The sequence below is a fragment of the Oncorhynchus tshawytscha genome, linkage group LG03 (assembly GCF_018296145.1).
Source record: "Oncorhynchus tshawytscha isolate Ot180627B linkage group LG03, Otsh_v2.0, whole genome shotgun sequence".
Taxonomy (NCBI): domain Eukaryota; kingdom Metazoa; phylum Chordata; class Actinopteri; order Salmoniformes; family Salmonidae; genus Oncorhynchus; species Oncorhynchus tshawytscha.
In genome coordinates this window covers 25,209,742-25,227,239 of record NC_056431.1, presented here as the reverse complement: position 1 = coordinate 25,227,239, position 17,498 = coordinate 25,209,742, and the positions used below count along the sequence as shown (strand labels likewise).

Here is a 17,498-nt window from a genome sequence, read left to right as displayed (position 1 = left end):
AGATTCTCTGACGAGATTTGGTTGCTACTCTAATGAACATGCGAGATTGCTAGACGCACTAGCATACCCAGAGATACACTACACGGGTATGTGGACACCCATCTACTTCCATGACCCAAGTCTTTTCTTGCAAAAATATCTTTAGCTAACGATTTTATGTTTTCAATGAGAGTAGTAATCTATAAGAAGTGTGTTGTTTAATTTCCAGTATCCTCGAGTACCTTCTGATTTTTTAGTAGCTTGTAAATGCAGGGAAATCAAGTGATGATCAGAAAAGGGAGCCAACTGATGATCTACATCTATAACAAATTGTAACAAAAAAAGAGGAAATTATAAATAAATCTATTCTAGATTTACGTGACATAGTTTTCTTGGTCCAGGTATAACCCTTTGCATCCGGATTGAAATAACGCCAGGCATCCTCAACACAGAGATCCTTAACACAGAGATCCTTGCATGATGTAGTGATAACATTGCTATTTTGAGGGTTTTGACTCGTTCTAGGAGGAAAACGATCAGCAGATGCACCAGGTGTTTCATTAAAATCCCCTGAAATAATTAGAAAAGCCTCTGAGTATAGAAACGTCTGAGTGTTTTCTATCCACACATACTAATCATATGCATATACTATATTCCTGGCATGAGTAGCAGGACGCCAAAATGTTGCGCGATTTTTAACAGAATTTTCGAAAAAGTAGGGGGGAGGCTTAAGAGGTTAAATCCTGTACTTTCCTGGTAAATTGGGTAAAAAGGGTCTTATTAGGAGCATGAGAGTTATGTCCATATACATTACAAATTATGAAAAAAACATTGTCAAGTTTAACAGTTACTATGACCCATCTCTCGTTTTGTGAAGATGTGGATTCTAGAACGTCACCTTTAAACTTGTCAATAAGTGTCAAAACACCAGCAGAATGATTTGATCCATGGCTGAAACAGGCCATATCTCCCCATTGTGCTTTCCAAAAATTCGAATCACTTTCACCCGAATGAGTTTCCTGAAGAAGGACAAAAATCTGCGTTACTGCGTTAACAATATTTTAAAAAAGCTTTCCTTTTTGTAAGATTTCTCAAACTCCTAGCATTCAGACTAACGAAGTCAGAGTGGTAGCCATTAAACACGTCAAAGAGCTGATGCAATTGAAGAACCTTAAAGAAAAAGAGATGATGAGCAAGCTTGACAGTTTTCTAAAGAAAGATAATCTATCTGAAGAAGAGGAGTCTGTATTCAAATCTTTACAACTAGAATTAGACAGATTAACACGGATCTGGCAAAAGATGCCTTTGTAAAGTCAAGAGCAAAATGGGGGAAAGAAACACTAGTTACTTTTTTGCACTTGAAAAGAGAAACTACAAAAGAAAATCTATAACTGCACTCAAAATTAACGATGTTTAATGCAAAGATCCCATTACAATATCATAATTTGTCAATTCCTTTTATGAAACCCTTTTACAGCTCTCAATTTCAGGAAGATGGTTGTGAAAGCTACATTTGCCACATTCAGAATTATGTCCCTGTAACTGAGGATGATTTCCAATCAGTTTGCGATTCACCAGTGTCAATTGAAGAAATTAGAGGGGCTCTGAATTCAATGAAAAATGGGAAATCACCTGGCCCTGATGGCCTGGCAGTTGAATTCTATAGACACTTTTGGGAGTTACTAGAAAACCCGATTTTTAATATGTTTCAATATTGCATTAAAAGTAGGGAAATGGTCTCCACTATGAAACAGGGCCTTATTTCATTGATTCCTGAAGAATGTGTTAAATATTTAGGAATACTTCTGCCAAAAAAAACACTTAGACAACATTTTAATTTCTCTCCTAAAATAAGAAAACCAAAAAATATATTCAATAATTGGCTACAAAGAGATCTTTCTATACTTGGGAGAGTACTTCTGTCCAAGGCAGAGGGACTGTCTCGTTTTGTGTACCCCTCATTATCGTTATGTGTAAATCCTGCTACTTTAAAGAGATCAATAAGACCTTTCTTGACTTCATCTGGAAAAATAAATCTCACAAACTAAAAACATCTGTCCTTTCTAACAAAAGAGCTGAAGGCGGTCTAGAAGTGTTGTATTTTGTTGACATAAATAAACTTTCAAGATAAACTGGTTGGAAAGATGTTTGATCAATACTGATTCAATATGGTATTTCATTCCAAATAATGTGTTTAATAAGTTGGGATGTCTTCAATTTTTACTGAAATGTAATTATATTCCTGAAAGATTACCTGCTAAATTGTCTAGGTTACACTAACAAGCTTTAATGGCCTGGAAAATGTTTCCTGCACAATTTTCCCCCCACATTGTGGAATAATTCAGACATAACTGTAAGGAATAAGTCAGTGTTCTACCCCAGCTGGCATGAGAGGAATATTGACTTTGTTCTTGATGTTTTCGACAATAAGGGAAATGTTCCCACATATGAACAATTTATAACATTATCATTGAAAGAATTTCCAATACCTTTCAGAGAGTTTATTTCTGTGATCAAAACCGTTCCCAGTGGTCTAACTACACTAATGAAAACTCATCTTAGCTTTGGTAATGATCACACAGTTGATCTAGAACTGGGATTGGAAGGCGTGGCCTTACTTGAGCGAAGGCGTGGGCTTACTTGTTGTAATAAATATATCAGACAAATTCTTCATTCACAAAACCAACTTACACCGAGAGGAAATTTTTCTGGAACATGCTTATTCCTGACATTGTCTGGAAAAATGCATGGTTAAGGCCTTACAAATATTGTATACCAAACAAAGTTTAGGAAAATTTTACATAAGATATATCCATGTAATTCTGTGATATCCAAATGTGTGGCTATTGATGATATCTGCGTTTTCTTTGAAAAAGAAGGTGAGAATCTGTCTCACTTGTTCTTTGAATGTAAATTTGTGTCAGAATTTTGGGAAAACCTTGCAAAATACTTATTTACCATTATGAACACTACCTATGTTTTTAACATGAAAGATATATGTTACTATTGCAATAACAAGACCACTGATATGATTGTGATTTTTTAAATTCTTGATGCCAAATACTTCATACAAAAACAAAAATTCCAAAATTCTATACCAAAATTAGACATTTTTTGATTGAATTTAACTTTTTTATTAAAACATTAACCCTAGTGAACAATAACAAGAACAACATTTTCCTAAATCATTACAATAATATTTTTTCAGAGTGATTACAATTGCACAATACTTTTTTTGTTTTTTTTTGTTCCAGAATTTTCTCGTTAATACCTGCGTTCTGTTTCGTATGATATAAGAATGTAAATTGTTGATCTGTATTTTGAATAAAAATAAATAAATAAAAATGAGTATGTGGACACGTGCTCGTAAAACATCTCATTCCAAAATCATGGGCATTAAACAAAGGCGACCCGTCATTCAGGGCAGGTGGACAGAGCTCGACCTGTTTTGAGCCCCACCTGTTTAGCTACAAAAATATATATACAGTATATATGTTGGGTTTTTTGTGCCTGTTTCGCATGTTATTTTGGCATTAATTCATGTCACATATCAGTTTGCAAACAATGTAAAATATAAATAATAACCATTGAGTTAATAAAGCTGCATACAAACATTTGTCTCTTTTTTGCTTTCTTGAGTAATGCAGCTCCAAAATGCAGGTGTTTCAGCCTAGCTCAGTGCTTTCTGTGGTGGAGGGGCGGCCAGCTGAATACACGGAGTGTAGGGGTTGGAAATCTCTAGGGGAGAGCTTGAAAATTCATGCCCCTTGAGTGCTGCCATAGGGTTACATTAGAAGTGCCCATCCGAGAAGGCTCAAGGTCGTAGGCCAAAGATAAAATTATGTCAAATCGCGTTATATCTACCGTAGCTTTGATTGGACTGATGTCAACATACTTTCAAAATCTTAGCTAGCAAGCTAGCAGTCATCATCATGAAGTAGACAATCTACTGGCAAATCCTTTCCAATCCTTGTCATATGAAGAGAAATTTTAGATAAAACGGCCATTGGATATAATCGGCCATCGGCCATTGGATATAAAAATTACACATCAAGTTGGAAATCGCAAATTCAACATTGAGTGGTTTGAAAGGAATCAGTGGCTAACTGCAAGCATTGCAAAGCAATCACTAGCCTGCTATTCAGTGGAGTGGGTGTGTGGTCCAAGTTGGGTTTAAGGGACTCTTTTCCAAGCTTAAAAGGACAAACATTCAACATTTACCATGCTGTCAATCCAGCATGACTTCTGCCGCGTTCAAAACCACTGGAAACTCGGAACTGGGAAATCTCAGACTTCAGTGAGTTCAAGACAACTGAACGGTCATCCAACTCGGAATTCCAAGTCGGGAACTCAGGCATCTTTCTAGAGCTCCGACCTGAAGATAACTGACATCATAATTCAACCTTGTTCCCCCCTCCCCTCTTGAAAGCACCATAAATCCAGAGAATGCCAGACTTTGATGACAAAGTTTGATGACAGAATTTTCCAACGAAGGACCGCCACGCCACCTTCCTGTTGAAGTGGGCACAGAACAACAAGGTGAGTCCAAAAATGTCTTCTATGCTGCTACATAAATGATGTAATATGCCAGGGAGATATGTATACTGTAGCTAAGAAAGTAATACTAAGTGTACATTGTGTAGTAAGCTGTGCCTCACCCTAATAATTTGGTCCCTTTTCCCCTCATAACTTAGAATACACTGTTCTGACTTGGTGGTGCACATGTAGCCTATAGCCTGTTTCAGAGAAATGTCATCATCGAATATTGTAAGAGCTTTCATTGTCTGTGCTGTGGTGTGTGGAGGATTTCCGCAAGATCAAACCTATTTTAAATGTGGTCACCCTAAGCAGGATAGGAGAACTTATGCAGCAGGTTAGGAGACCAAGTTTAAGGTTAGGAAAGGGTTAGGGATAGCAAAATTGAAGGGGAATATTTCCCTTTCATTGGTCAACTATCACATTTACAGCTACCCCAGTAACCACGCCCTTTGCTTGACAGCAAAACAATTCACATCTCTTGTCCCCATTCGTTTAACACGGAGCGCCTGCTCTCTCTGACCAGCAGAAACACAATTCTCACAAGACCATTTCTGGTTACCTTCACCAATTCCACAGCACCCATCTCTGTTTTCACCCACTACGAAACCACAAATGGATCAGCCAAAAGCCAAGTGTCACGCCCTGGTCTAAGTATTTTGTGTTTTTCTTCATGTATTGGGTCAGGCCAGGGTGTGGCATGGGGTTTTTGTATTGTGGTGTGTTTTGTCTTGGGGTTTTGGTGTGTATGTATTGGGATTGTAGCTAGTGGGGTTATCTAGCAAAGTCTATGGCTGTCTGGAGTGGTTCTCAATCAGAGGCAGGTGCTTATCGTTGTCTCTGATTGGGAACCATATTTAGGCAGCCATATTCTTTGAGTTTGTCGTGGGTGATTGTCCTTAGTGTCTTTGTTCCTGTCGCTGTGTTAGTTGACACAAGTATAGGCTGTTTCGGTTTTCGTTACGTTTATTGTTTTGTAGTGTTTTGTGTGTATTCGTGTTACGTTTGTTTGATTAAACATGGATCGCAAACTACACGCTGCATTTTGGTCCGACTCTCCTTCACCACAAGAGAACCGTTACACCAAGGGTCCCCTTTTTCCAAAAACTTCACCCCTAGTGTCAGTCAGTCATACCTACCACCTCCGATACGTCACCCTCAATCACTTCCATTTCTCCTCCTGTCTTCAGCGCACTCTGCTTATACTTTCTACCATTCTTCTTTAGCAAACCATCTCCCTTTTTTCAGCCATTTTTCACAGACTCAAGCTCACCACCTTCCTCCCTCTCTCAGACCTCCTCTGCCTCTATTTCCCCCTCCGTATTCCAAGCATACATCTCCTTATGATAATACTGCACTTCTCCTGACATATCTTGTTCTTGCTTTCTCAAGGGACGCCATTTAACCGGCTGTCACAATCTGTGTACAATCAGCACGAACCCCACGGTATGTAGCGCTTAACAGTGCATCCCACTTATAATGCAGTTGCTTTGTCTTGATGTTATTTTTCATCCAAAGCTACCGCAACACTTTTCAATTTCTAACAAGAGATCTCTCTGCCTTCCTTCTCCCTTGCCGGTCAAATGACAAAACCGGACGCTGTCCTAACCTACTACGAAAGTCACTTTTTATCGAATTGGCGTGAAAAGGGTGTGTCCCTGTTGCAGAGGACATGTTCTACTGCTGGGTCATCACACTCTCCATTTTATTGGAACCAAATTGCAAAAGAAAACATTACATTTGGTTGTTGATTAGTGTTACAAATTGTATTTGCTACAGGTCACAATAAATGTAAGTGTATAGCCTATTTTGACAAATATTTTGAACCATATATGCAGTCTATTAGTAGGCATAATAGAATATAGAGATGAATAAGTATAACTTAAACCAGCCCAGCCCTTAAACACAGCTGTTTCTTATCTTTCATTTTAGAGACTAGGCTATTCAACTAGGGACATGAGTCATGACTTCATAGATTACGGCGTGCAACGTCTGTCCAGTGAGTCTACCTTCCCCATGACAGTCACTATGGCTGCGATGCGGACAATCCTCCTGTCCTGTCTTCTTTTCACTTGCGGGAAAGTTCTGGGGCTGTCAGGTGAGTGCATAAAATGGCCTAACAATATACATTCAACCATGTAAATAATGTATTTAATATAGCCTGATCAACAATAGAAAACAATGCAGCGATGTGTTGTTAGTTGTTAGATAGATCGACTACAGCCTTATCGAATGGCTATCTGCGTGTCATCAGCACTTATTTTTCCAGGAAACTTTTGGCACATCACGGATATTCACTGGGACCCAACCTATAAACACACCGAAAATCCTGAGCTTGTGTGTGCTTCTAGTGGAAAACGTCCTGTGCCCAGTGCGGGACAATTTGGAGACTACCTCTGCGATGCACCATGGGACCTTATTAACTCCACAGTGTATGCAATGAAATACATTCTGCCAGATCCGGATTTCATCGTCTGGACAGGGTACAACAAACTAACATTTATTTTATGTAGCCCTTGTGTGTGTGTGTGTGTGTGTGTGTGTGTGTGTGTAAATGTAACTACTTGTCCATTTACCTTCTTAAAATCAAATGTTCCAATGAAGAACATTGAGGATTGCTCCCATGTACTGTATATAAAACTACACATGTGATTGACTTTATCTAAAAGAGGCCCCTTACAACAACCTGACATTTGCCCCACAGAGATGACACGCCGCATGTCCCAAATGAGGATCTGGGAGAAGAGGAGGTTCTCTCCATTATCAGCAACCTCACCCACATCATAAAGCTTGTTTTTCCAAGTTTGTCTAACCTCCATTGCTTTTGAGGGGGAAGTCACTCTGGGCCAAACTGAAATATATTTTGTTTTCCTTTTGGATATATTTGTGAAAGCCATATGATCAACTGATGTTACCTTTCAGGTACTAAAGTGTACTCAGCGCTGGGGAATCATGACTACCATCCGAAGAGCCAGCTACCCCCAGTCCAGAACAACATCTATGAACAGACAGCACAGCTGTGGCAGGGCTGGTTGGAACCAGAGTCTCAAACAACCTTCCGCACAGGTAAGCTACAACAGATCCTGCCTAGGCCTTGTCATGTAAAGTAAAAAATATATATTGGTCACATGCCCTGAATACAACAAGTGTAGATTTTACAGTGAAATGCTTACTTATGAGCCATTCCCAACAGTTTAGAGTTGAAAGGTAAGACACATATTTGCTAAATAAAAAAAGGAAATAGTAATAAAATAAAAATAATATATATACAAGGACTATATCAGTACTGAGTCAATGTACGAGGTAGTTGAGGTAATACAGTATGTGCATATGGGTAGGGGTATACCACTTGGGGCCAGTTTCCGGGGCACAGATTAAGCCTTCAGGACTCAAAAGCATGCTCAATTGAAATAATTAATTAAAACAACGTTTTAGTTCAGGGCTAGTGTTAATCTGTGTCTGGAAAACCAGTTCATGGAGTCTGGAATGGAATTAGTCAACTCCAGTCCAAACAGTTGTATTGTCTTTCCCTTTTATTCTTTATAGGTGGATACTATACAGAGAACCTGCTGAACCGACCAGGTTACAGGGTTGTAGTCCTCAACACTAACCTATACTATGACCAGAATAAGGTCACAGAAAACATTGCCGATCCAGCCGGCCAGTTCAACTGGGCAGACCAAGTTCTTACAGAAGCTGCCAACAACAAAGAAAAGGTCTTACCACGCTCTCTATGTTGCAAGAAATAGCAAGAGAAGATAAGTGCCTAGTAACTCTGCCAGTAAAAGCCAAGCATCTGTTAGACATATAGAGATAACATACTCCTGTTTTCTTCGTATTTAGTGGAGGTGATTTGGAATCAAGCTCTCATGAAGAGGTAGCCCTGTCTGAGACTTGTAAAAGCAGATGTTGCATACAGACTTTGAGGATATCCTTTTATGATTTAATCGCAATCCCACACCAATTTCTCTCTTAGGTTTACATCATTGGCCACGTTCCACCAGGGTTCTTTGAGAAGAAGCGGAATAAGCCTTGGTTTCGACCCAACTTCAACAAACGTTACCTAGAACTGATCCAGAAGCATCACTCTCTAATTATCGGACAGTTCTTCGGCCATCATCACACTGACAGCTTCCGCATGTTCTACAGCTCGGAAGGTGCAGTGTCATTTAACAGATGCACATACTACAAACTTTGTTCCACCATCTCAAGACATTCATCATTAGGCAGAGCCATCTGTTTCTGCTCTTTTGCCAACATTGCAATAGAGTTGGCAAGAGCACAAACATATCTGGGACCAGGCTAATTCAACATTTGAACATGATTGTTCAAACATTGGATGCAGAGAAAAATGTATGTGTGCTGCCAATTTATAGTACTTGTTCCTCTAATCTATAGTATCTCACCAACTGTCTTTCCCCAGGTTCCCCCATCAGTACCATGTTCCTTACCCCTGGTGTCACTCCCTGGAAGACCACCTTACCCGGGGTAATAGACGGAGCCAACAACCCTGGGATCCGCGTCTTTGAATATGACACCCAAACTCTTCTAGTCAAAGTAAGAGCCGTTGGACTCTTCTTAAAAGCCCCACAAATCTGTCAATTTAATGGTTGCTCAGAAACAAAATCTTACCACTCTGCCTCCTCCATTATTGCCTGATTAACACTATAGGGCTGAACCAAACCATACTGTGCTGGCTCAGATAGTTTCTTTTCACATTGCTCTTTCCTGTCTACCTCTCTAGCAGCACATGTGGTTGACAACTGTGCTGGATGTGCTACCCTGCTGCTACCAGCTTTGTGGAGTATTTTCTGCTTTAATAATAATAATTTCTTAAACTTCTACAGCGCTTTTCATAAAATTAAAATAAATGTCAAGGCGCTTCAAAAGCAAAAACAAAATGGAGAAGGTCAGTTCATGGCTTGATCAGATGACATTTGTCAGGGAGATGGCTGATGGAGATGGAGTCTGGTGATTGTCTTGTAGAGGACATGTAGCCACTGGAGTTCTCCTTCACAATGTGTGGCACCCACAACGAGCCGTCGGTCACAGCACTGACTGCATTCCCCCACTGCATCTCCTATTCCTCTCAAGATTAAGGTGACTACTCAATTGATGTTTTCAAAAGCAGCCAGGTGCAACAAAAAAGCTGGTAGTGTCCAGATGCATCATTCAAGTAAAAAAAAATTGCCAGCTAGCAGGGGGTGGCAGGCAGCCTATCGGTTAGAGCGTTAGGCCAGTAACGAAAGAACCCTGGTTTGAAACCCAGAGGTGAGGAATCCGTCCATGTGCACTTGAGCACCGTTAAGTTGCTCTGGATAAAAGTGTCTACTAAAATTGAATGACTAAAATGTAGCTGGCCAAGCCAAAAAGAGTTGACCTGCCAGTCCATCTGCAAAATGTGTGGGTAAAAACCATCAGATATAAGCAATAAACACACAATGTTAGCCAAAACAGCTGATTAAAATGACTACACATTTACAGCAGCTCTGTGCTTAGGCTGCTACTATGGTGCCATGGCTTCTCTCTTTTCCACATTGTTCCCCTTACTTCAATGCTGTTCCCTATTGCTATTTTTAATGATGTAATGTGTGTTGTGAGTGACCCATGTAAGACGCACTTTAAATCAATTCGGACTTGACTTCAATAAACTAGACTCAGTAGTGTGAAAAAGGTATTAGTGACTCCAATCTGTCTCTCAACCCACAGGACATGGTGACCTACTACCTGAACCTGACCCATGCCAACGTGGCCCAGGCACGCTGGGAGAAAGAGTACCGCTTCACTGAGAGCTTTCGTGTGCCTGATGCCTCCCCGGCCTCCATGCACCAGGCCGTAGAACGCATGGCCAGCGACCGCTGCTACCTGCAGAAGTACTACGAGTTCAACTCAGTCAACTACGACCTGACAGAATGCAACAGTGACTGCCGAGTTGACCACGTGTGTGCTGCTAGAGAGGTAGACTTTGAGAGGTACGAGCATTGTCTGGAGAAAGAGAGGGCATCATCGACTGGTGTTGCCATGTTGTCAGTTCTCTCTGTGGTGATCAGTATTGTCTGGGCAAGCTGTTAATGATCTCAATGTGCACCAAAAATATGGACCCATTACTACTGGCTGCCTACAATGAAAGGACTGAACGGCTGCTCCAATCTATGGAGTCCTTCTCCCAAATGTTGCGATTAAGGACATTTACCTTGAATGATTTAATCAGATAGATTAATGTATCCTTTTCTAACATCAGATCTGTCAAGAATGCCTCTTTTTGAATATAGCAATCAGAATTCACAGATTGACTGCATGTGGCATTTTCCAGTCTGTGCATCTCAATTTCAGCCATGTACCATGCTTGTTAAAGTACGTTATGCTGTGAAAATTTAGAAGAAAATGGTTTAATAGGAAGACCTTTGATTTCAAAACTCTTTTTGTGACTTATTTTAACTCATGTTAATCGGTGTAATTTCTGCCACCTGAAAATCTTTTTGATACTCTAGAGAGGCCCATCCTTTGTGGTAGACTGTAGCAAGAATGATCAATGGTTTCATTTGAATTTCTTTCTATATAGTCCCTATTTTAATAAATCACTTAATAATTTTTTGAAGATCGAGTTGGACCTAGGGCTGTGGCGGTCATGAAATTGTCAGCCGGTGATAGTCAAGCAAATAACTGCCGTCTCACGGTAACTGACCATTAATTAACATAAATGGGTTTATCTCCTGGCTTCCAGGCATAGCCTACAAGCCACTGATGCAGACCTTTGGAACATCTACACAAGTCAATTAAATATATATATATAGCCTACACCATCACAATAAATCCACTATTTATTCGTCTAAAGAAGCATGATATGAAGAAAATGTAGTCTATTTTGTCCTTCTGTTTGGCACTAATATGGCTGTAGTTCATTTAGCAGACAAGATTTTCTTAGAATTTCGTGGCATTATGTTTTATTATTTTCTAGTATGAAGAATACAATTGAACATGGCTGAATAAAATAGAAAGGATATTTTCTCAAATATTTTCAAGGAAGTCCGCACATGCAGCTATTCTGTCGAGCGGTTAATAAACATGTCCTCTTATATGCGTAACTCTAAATTATTTATGCAACTTTAGTTGTTACAAACCTTGGGCTATATGTTTAGATTAATACATTCTAAAGGCTGCATGATGCGACTAATGATGATTTGAAAAAAAGTTACATGAAAGGCATGATTTGTTTCTTGTGCAGGCTGCACACACTTCTTCAAGCTCTCATTCACTCACCATGCCTCAAGTTTCTCGGCGGCATCCCCCTTGTGTCGCCATAACACCCTCTAAAAAAAATCCATGCCTTTTGCAGCCAAAGTGGTCATTGTGCCCTTGGGCTGAATATAATAATTATAATTCCCTCCTCCCGGCTGCAGTGCCCCCGAAGCCACTTTCACTCACATGGCTCTCTCATATCTAAAATCTTATTAGCCAATGCCCGTCACGTGATCTTGTCCTTCTCACAGGCATCTCAGCTAATAAGTAGGCTACAAGTGAAGACAGACACATCGGGGATGCAACTGCATGCGTCCCTTTTATTGAATTCCGAGGCGCATATTGAAGACGTTAGAAGAACTGTCCACATTTAGCTTAATTTGTCAGCCAACAAAATGAGTAGGTCTAACAAACAGAAAAAGCACTAGCCTATAGTGCATTCGGAAAGTACTCAGACCCCTTCCCTTTTTCCACATTGTTACATTAAAGCCTTATTAAAAAATGCCCAATTTGCACACAATACCCCATAATGACAAAGCGAAAACAGGTTTAGACATTTTTGCAAAAAAAAAAAAAAAAACTTATTTACATGCAGGAAGACCCAGAGTTCTCTGCTGCAGAGGATAAGTTATTTAGAGTTACCAGCCTCAGAAATTGCAGCCCAAATAAATGCTTTAGAGTTCAAGTTTACTTCAAGTAAACTCAACATCAACTGTTCAGAGGAGACTGTGTGAACCAGGCCTTCATGGTCGAATTGCTGCTAAGAAACCATTACTAAAGGACACTAATAAAAAGAGACTTGCTTGGGCCAAGAAGCACAAGCAATGAACATTAGACCGGTGGAAATCTGTCCTTTGTTCTGATGAGTCCAAATTTGAGATTTTTGGTTCCAACTGCCGTGTCTTTGAGACGTAGAGTAGGTGAACAGATTATATCCACAGGTATGGTTCCCACCGCGAAGCATGGAGGTGGTGGTGTGATGGTGCTTTGCTGGCGACACTGATTTACTTACACTTAACCAGCATGGCTACCACAGCATTCTGCAGTGATACGCCATCCCATCTGGTTTGCGCTAAGAGGCACTATAATTTGTTTTTTAAACAGGACAATGGCCCAACTCTAATCCAGGCTGTGTAAGGGCTATTTGACCAAGAAGGAGAGTGATGGAGTACAGCTTCAGATGACCTGGCCTCCACAATCACCCGACCTCAACCCAATTGAGATGGCTTGGGATGAGTTGGACCACAGAGTGAAGGAAAAGCAGCCAACAAGTGCTCAGCATATGTGGGATCTCCTTCAAGACTGTTGAAAACCATTCCAGGTGAAGCTGGTTGAGAGAATGCCAATAGTGTGCGAAGCTGTCCTCAAGGCAAAGGGTGGCTAAATTTGAAGATTCTCAAATGTAACACTTTTTTTGGTTACTACATGATTCCATATGTGCTATTTGACCTCTAATCGTAAAATAACGAAAAACCCTTGAATGAGTAGATGTGTCCAAACTTTTGACTGGTACTGTAAGTATTCAGACCCTTTGTTGTGAGACTCCAAATTGAGCTCAGATGCATCCTGTTTCCATTGATCATCCTTAATATGTTTCTACAACGTGATTGGAGTCAACCTGTGGTAAATTCAATTGACTTGACATGATTTGGAAAGGCACACACCTGTCTATATAAAAGTCCCACAGTTGACAGTGCATATCAGAGCAAAAACAAAGCCATGAGGTTGATGGAATTGTCCATAGAGCTCAGAGACAGGATTGTGTCAGCACAGATCTGGGGAAGGATATCAAAACATGTCTGCAGCATTGAAGGTCCCCAAAAACCCAGTGGCGTCCATAATTCATAAATGTAAGAAGTTTGGAACCACCAAGACTATTCTTAATGCTGGCCACCCGGCCAAACTGAGCAATCGGAGGAGAAGGGCCTTTGTCAGGGAGGTGACCAAGAACCCAATGGTAACTCTGACAGAGCTCAAGAGTTCCTCTGTGGAGATGGTTGTCCTTCTGGAAGGTTCTCCCATCTCTGCAGCACTCCACCATTCAGACCTTTATGGTAGTGGCCAGACGGAAGCCACTCCGTAAAAGGTACCTAAAGACTCTCAGACCATAAGAAACAAGATTCTCTGGTCTGATGAAACCAAGATTGAACTCTTTGGCCTAAATGCCAAGTGACACGTCTGGAGGAAACCTGCCACCATCCCTACGATGAAGCATGGTGGTGGCAACATCATGCTGTGGGGATGTTTTCAGCGGTAGGGACTGGGAGACTAGTCAGGATCAAGGGAAAAATGAACAGAGCAAAGTACAGTGAGATCCTTGATGAAAACCTACTCCAGAGCACTCAGGATCTCAAACTGGCGCGGAGGTTAACCTTTCAACAGGACCACGACTCTAAGCACACAGCCAAGACAGCACAAAAGAGGGGCTTCGGGACAAGTCTTTGAATGTCCTTGAGTGGCCCAGCCAGAGCCTGGACTTGAACCTGATCGAATATCTCTGGAGAGACCTGAAAATAGCTGTGCAGCAACACTCCCCATTCAACCGAACAGAGCTTGGAGAGGATCTGCAGAGAAAAATGGGATAAACTCCCCAAATACAGGTGTGCCAAGCTTAGCGTCATACCCAATAGGAATCGAGGCTGTAATCGCTGCCAAAGGTGCTTCAACAAAGTACTGAGTAAAGAAAGGGTCTGAATACTTACGTAAACGTCAGATCTGTTTTTTCTAAAAACCTGTTTTTGCTTTGTCATTATGGGGTAGTGTGTAAGTTGATGAGGGGAAACAAGGCTGTAACGTTACAAAATGTGGAAAAAGTCAAGGGGTCTGAATACTCCTCCCGAATGCACTGCATGTCAGTCTACTATTCTCCATAGTACAAAAGTTGACCTATTCTATTGGTCAACTTGTCCTTCTGCTCAATAAATAAATGTGTCAAACATAGCCTACTCTGGGACAGTCGTAGGATGCAATAGAGCCCAAATACATACAACCCCCTCACATCAAAAAAACGTTTAAAAGCAATGAGTCTTATGCAACAGGTTCGAACGCTTAGCTTAAAATGTTGATAAACTATTAGGCTATTTCTTTCTTTCAACTATTATTTGAAAAAAAGTTGCAAAAAAAAGGCATGTGCTGTTTCTTGCCTTACTGCACATTCTGGGCATCATTCACAATTGATAATACATCATTCACAAGTGATAAGCTAATATTGTCACCCATCAGACTATTCTTCATTTAATGTTGTCTTTACATATACTAAATAATGTGTTAAATTAGTTTTGATTTACACCGAACAAAAATATAAAACACAATGGGCGAAGTGTTAGTCCCATGATTAATTTGCTGAAATGAAAGATCCCAGAAATGTTCCATGTGCCAAGATAATCCATCCACCTGACAGATGTGGCATATCAAGAAGCTGATTAAACAGCATGATCATTACACAGGTACACCTTGTGCTGGGGACAAGGTAAGGCCACTCTAAAATGTGCAGTTGTCACACAACACAATGCCAAAGATGTCTCAAGTGTTGAGGGAGTGTGCAATTGGCATGCTGTGACTGCAGGAATGTCCACTGGAGCTATTGTCTGAAAAAGTCACGTTAATGTCTCTACAATAAGCCACCTCCAATATCATTTAAGAGAATTTGGCAGTAGGTCCAACCGGCCAACCGCAGACCACTTGTAACCACGTCAGCCCAGGACCTCCACTTCCGGCTTCTTCACCTGCGGAATCGTCTGGAATTTGTTCACGTGGAACTTGACTGCAGTCATGACTCGTGACTGCCGGTGGTGGTAACATGGTCAGTGTAACAGCTCTAGTAGGACCCTGCAGTATTGTTTTTAAAGTAATAAACCTGTCTAATACGCGTCATGATAATATTTGCTCGTGTCCATACAACAAGTATTGGGAACTCTATAAAATAGCTTAATCTTTCCCAAATGTTTATTAGTGTTTTACCAGAACACCATCTGTTGCATAACCACGTTAGCATGGTCCCAGATCTATTTGTCGTCTTGCATAGTAATAACCATAGGAGTTGCCAAGACAGCACAAACCGATCTGGGACCAGGATATAACAATGTTACCATGCAGGAGAAATAAACATGTAGACAATACATAATGTTGTCAAGGAATCCATGACCATTCTGAAAAATGTTCCATGAACTGTTGTCAGGAAAGATTACTTAAAGTGGTGCTAATAACATATAGAGTGGGCTCCAAAATTACGGGCACCACTGACTGGCAATGCACAAATAACGCTTAAACAAATATAAACAATATAATTGTAGAGAGAAACTCAAAATACCAACATGAGAGAAATACGATACTTTATTAAAGTTAATGGAAACAACCAAAATAATTTATTGATTGAATTAAAAATCAATGTCCTCCAAATCAAGGTTTCACAATTAATGGCACCCTTAAAGATTATTGTAATTAACATCTACCAAAAATAAACCACAAATTAAATTCCACTTATTTAAGTTTATCTAAGCCTTAAGGAACTATATTGAGCATATCCATCACTTCCTGTTTCACTAGGGTATAAAAATGAGGTAACACACAATGCAATATCCCACTGTCATCCAACACCATGAAGAAAACAAAAGAACTGGCAGTTCAAAAGAGATAGATGGTCGTAGACCTTCATAAATCCGGTAATGGCTACAAGATCCACAAACGATTGAATATACCACTGAGCACTGTCAGGGCAATTATTAAAAAATGCAAAAGATATGGAATAGTTGAAAACCTCAAAACGCAAATGCATTTTGCCCCCCAGGATAGGGAGGAGGATGGTGAGAGAAGCAACAAAATCCCCAAGAATCACTGTGAAAGAATTGCAGGCCTTGGTGGCGTCTTGTGGTCACCAGGTTTCAAAATTCACCATCAGACGGCTCCTCCACAACCACAGGCTCTTTGGAAGGGTTGCCAGAAGAAAGCCCTTTCTGACCACAAGACACAGAGACAAGTGCTTGGAGTTTGCCAAACATAATTTAAATTATGACTGGAAGAAGGTGCTCTGGTCAGATGAGACCAAAATCCAAAGTTTTGGTCAGATACAGCATCGGCATGTTTGGCGTTGAAACAGAGATGCATACAAAGAGAGGCACCTCATACCCACGGTGAAATATGGTGGTGGATTAGTGATGTTTTAGGGCTGTTTTAATTCCAGAGGTCCAGGGGCACTGGTTAAGATTGATGGCATAATGAATTCCACCAAGTATCAGGTCATTTTGGCTGACAATCTGGTTGCCTCTGCCAGAAGGCTGGGACTTGGCCGTAGGTGGACTTTCCAACAAGACAATGGCCCGAAACATACCTTAAGATTCACACAGAAAGGGTTCTGTGACAACAAATTCGATGTTCTGCCATGGCCATCTCAGTCGCCGGACCTCAATCCAAACGAAAACCTGTGGGCTGAGTGGAAGAGGGCAGATGATAAGCACAAACCCAAGAATGTGAAGGATCTTGAAAGGATCTGCATAGAGGAATGGTCCAAAATCCCTCCAAATGTGTTCCTTAACCTTGTCAAACATTACAGGAAAAGACTCCATGCTGTTATCCTTGCCAGAGGTGGTTGCACTAAGTACTAAATGAGGAGTGCCAATAATTATGAAACCTTGATTTTGGTTCAATTTATTTTGTTTTAAATAATTGTATGATTTTGGTTGGTTCCATTGAATCATTAATAAAGTACAGTATTTCTCACATGTTGGTATTTTGAGTTTCTCTCTATA

General features: G+C 40.4%; 1 protein-coding gene across 1 annotated transcript; it reads left to right on the top strand.

Annotated features, from left to right (window-relative positions):
- Positions 1–5,768: 5,768 nt before the first annotated feature.
- Positions 5,769–11,125, top strand: smpdl3b (sphingomyelin phosphodiesterase acid like 3B). Its single transcript, XM_024415025.2, has 9 exons — positions 5,769–5,961; positions 6,448–6,613; positions 6,785–6,998; positions 7,220–7,317; positions 7,438–7,581; positions 8,062–8,231; positions 8,492–8,672; positions 8,939–9,072; positions 10,225–11,125. Exons 2-9 carry the CDS (start codon positions 6,472–6,474, stop codon positions 10,585–10,587), a joined length of 1,446 nt encoding a protein of 481 aa, XP_024270793.1. The 5' UTR covers positions 5,769–5,961; positions 6,448–6,471; the 3' UTR covers positions 10,588–11,125.
- Positions 11,126–17,498: the final 6,373 nt, after the last annotated feature.

What these genes read in the sequence shown, in the direction of transcription:
- smpdl3b (XM_024415025.2), top strand. Translation starts at nt 6,472, where the DNA reads ATGAGTCATGACTTCATAGATTACGGCGTGCAACGTCTGTCCAGTGAG. An exon ending in GATTTCATCGTCTGGACAGG is followed by an intron (nt 6,999 to 7,219) that starts GTACAACAAACT and finishes TTTGCCCCACAG; the next exon opens with AGATGACACGCCGCATGTCC. An exon ending in CCCAAACTCTTCTAGTCAAA is followed by an intron (nt 9,073 to 10,224) that starts GTAAGAGCCGTT and finishes CTCAACCCACAG; the next exon opens with GACATGGTGACCTACTACCT.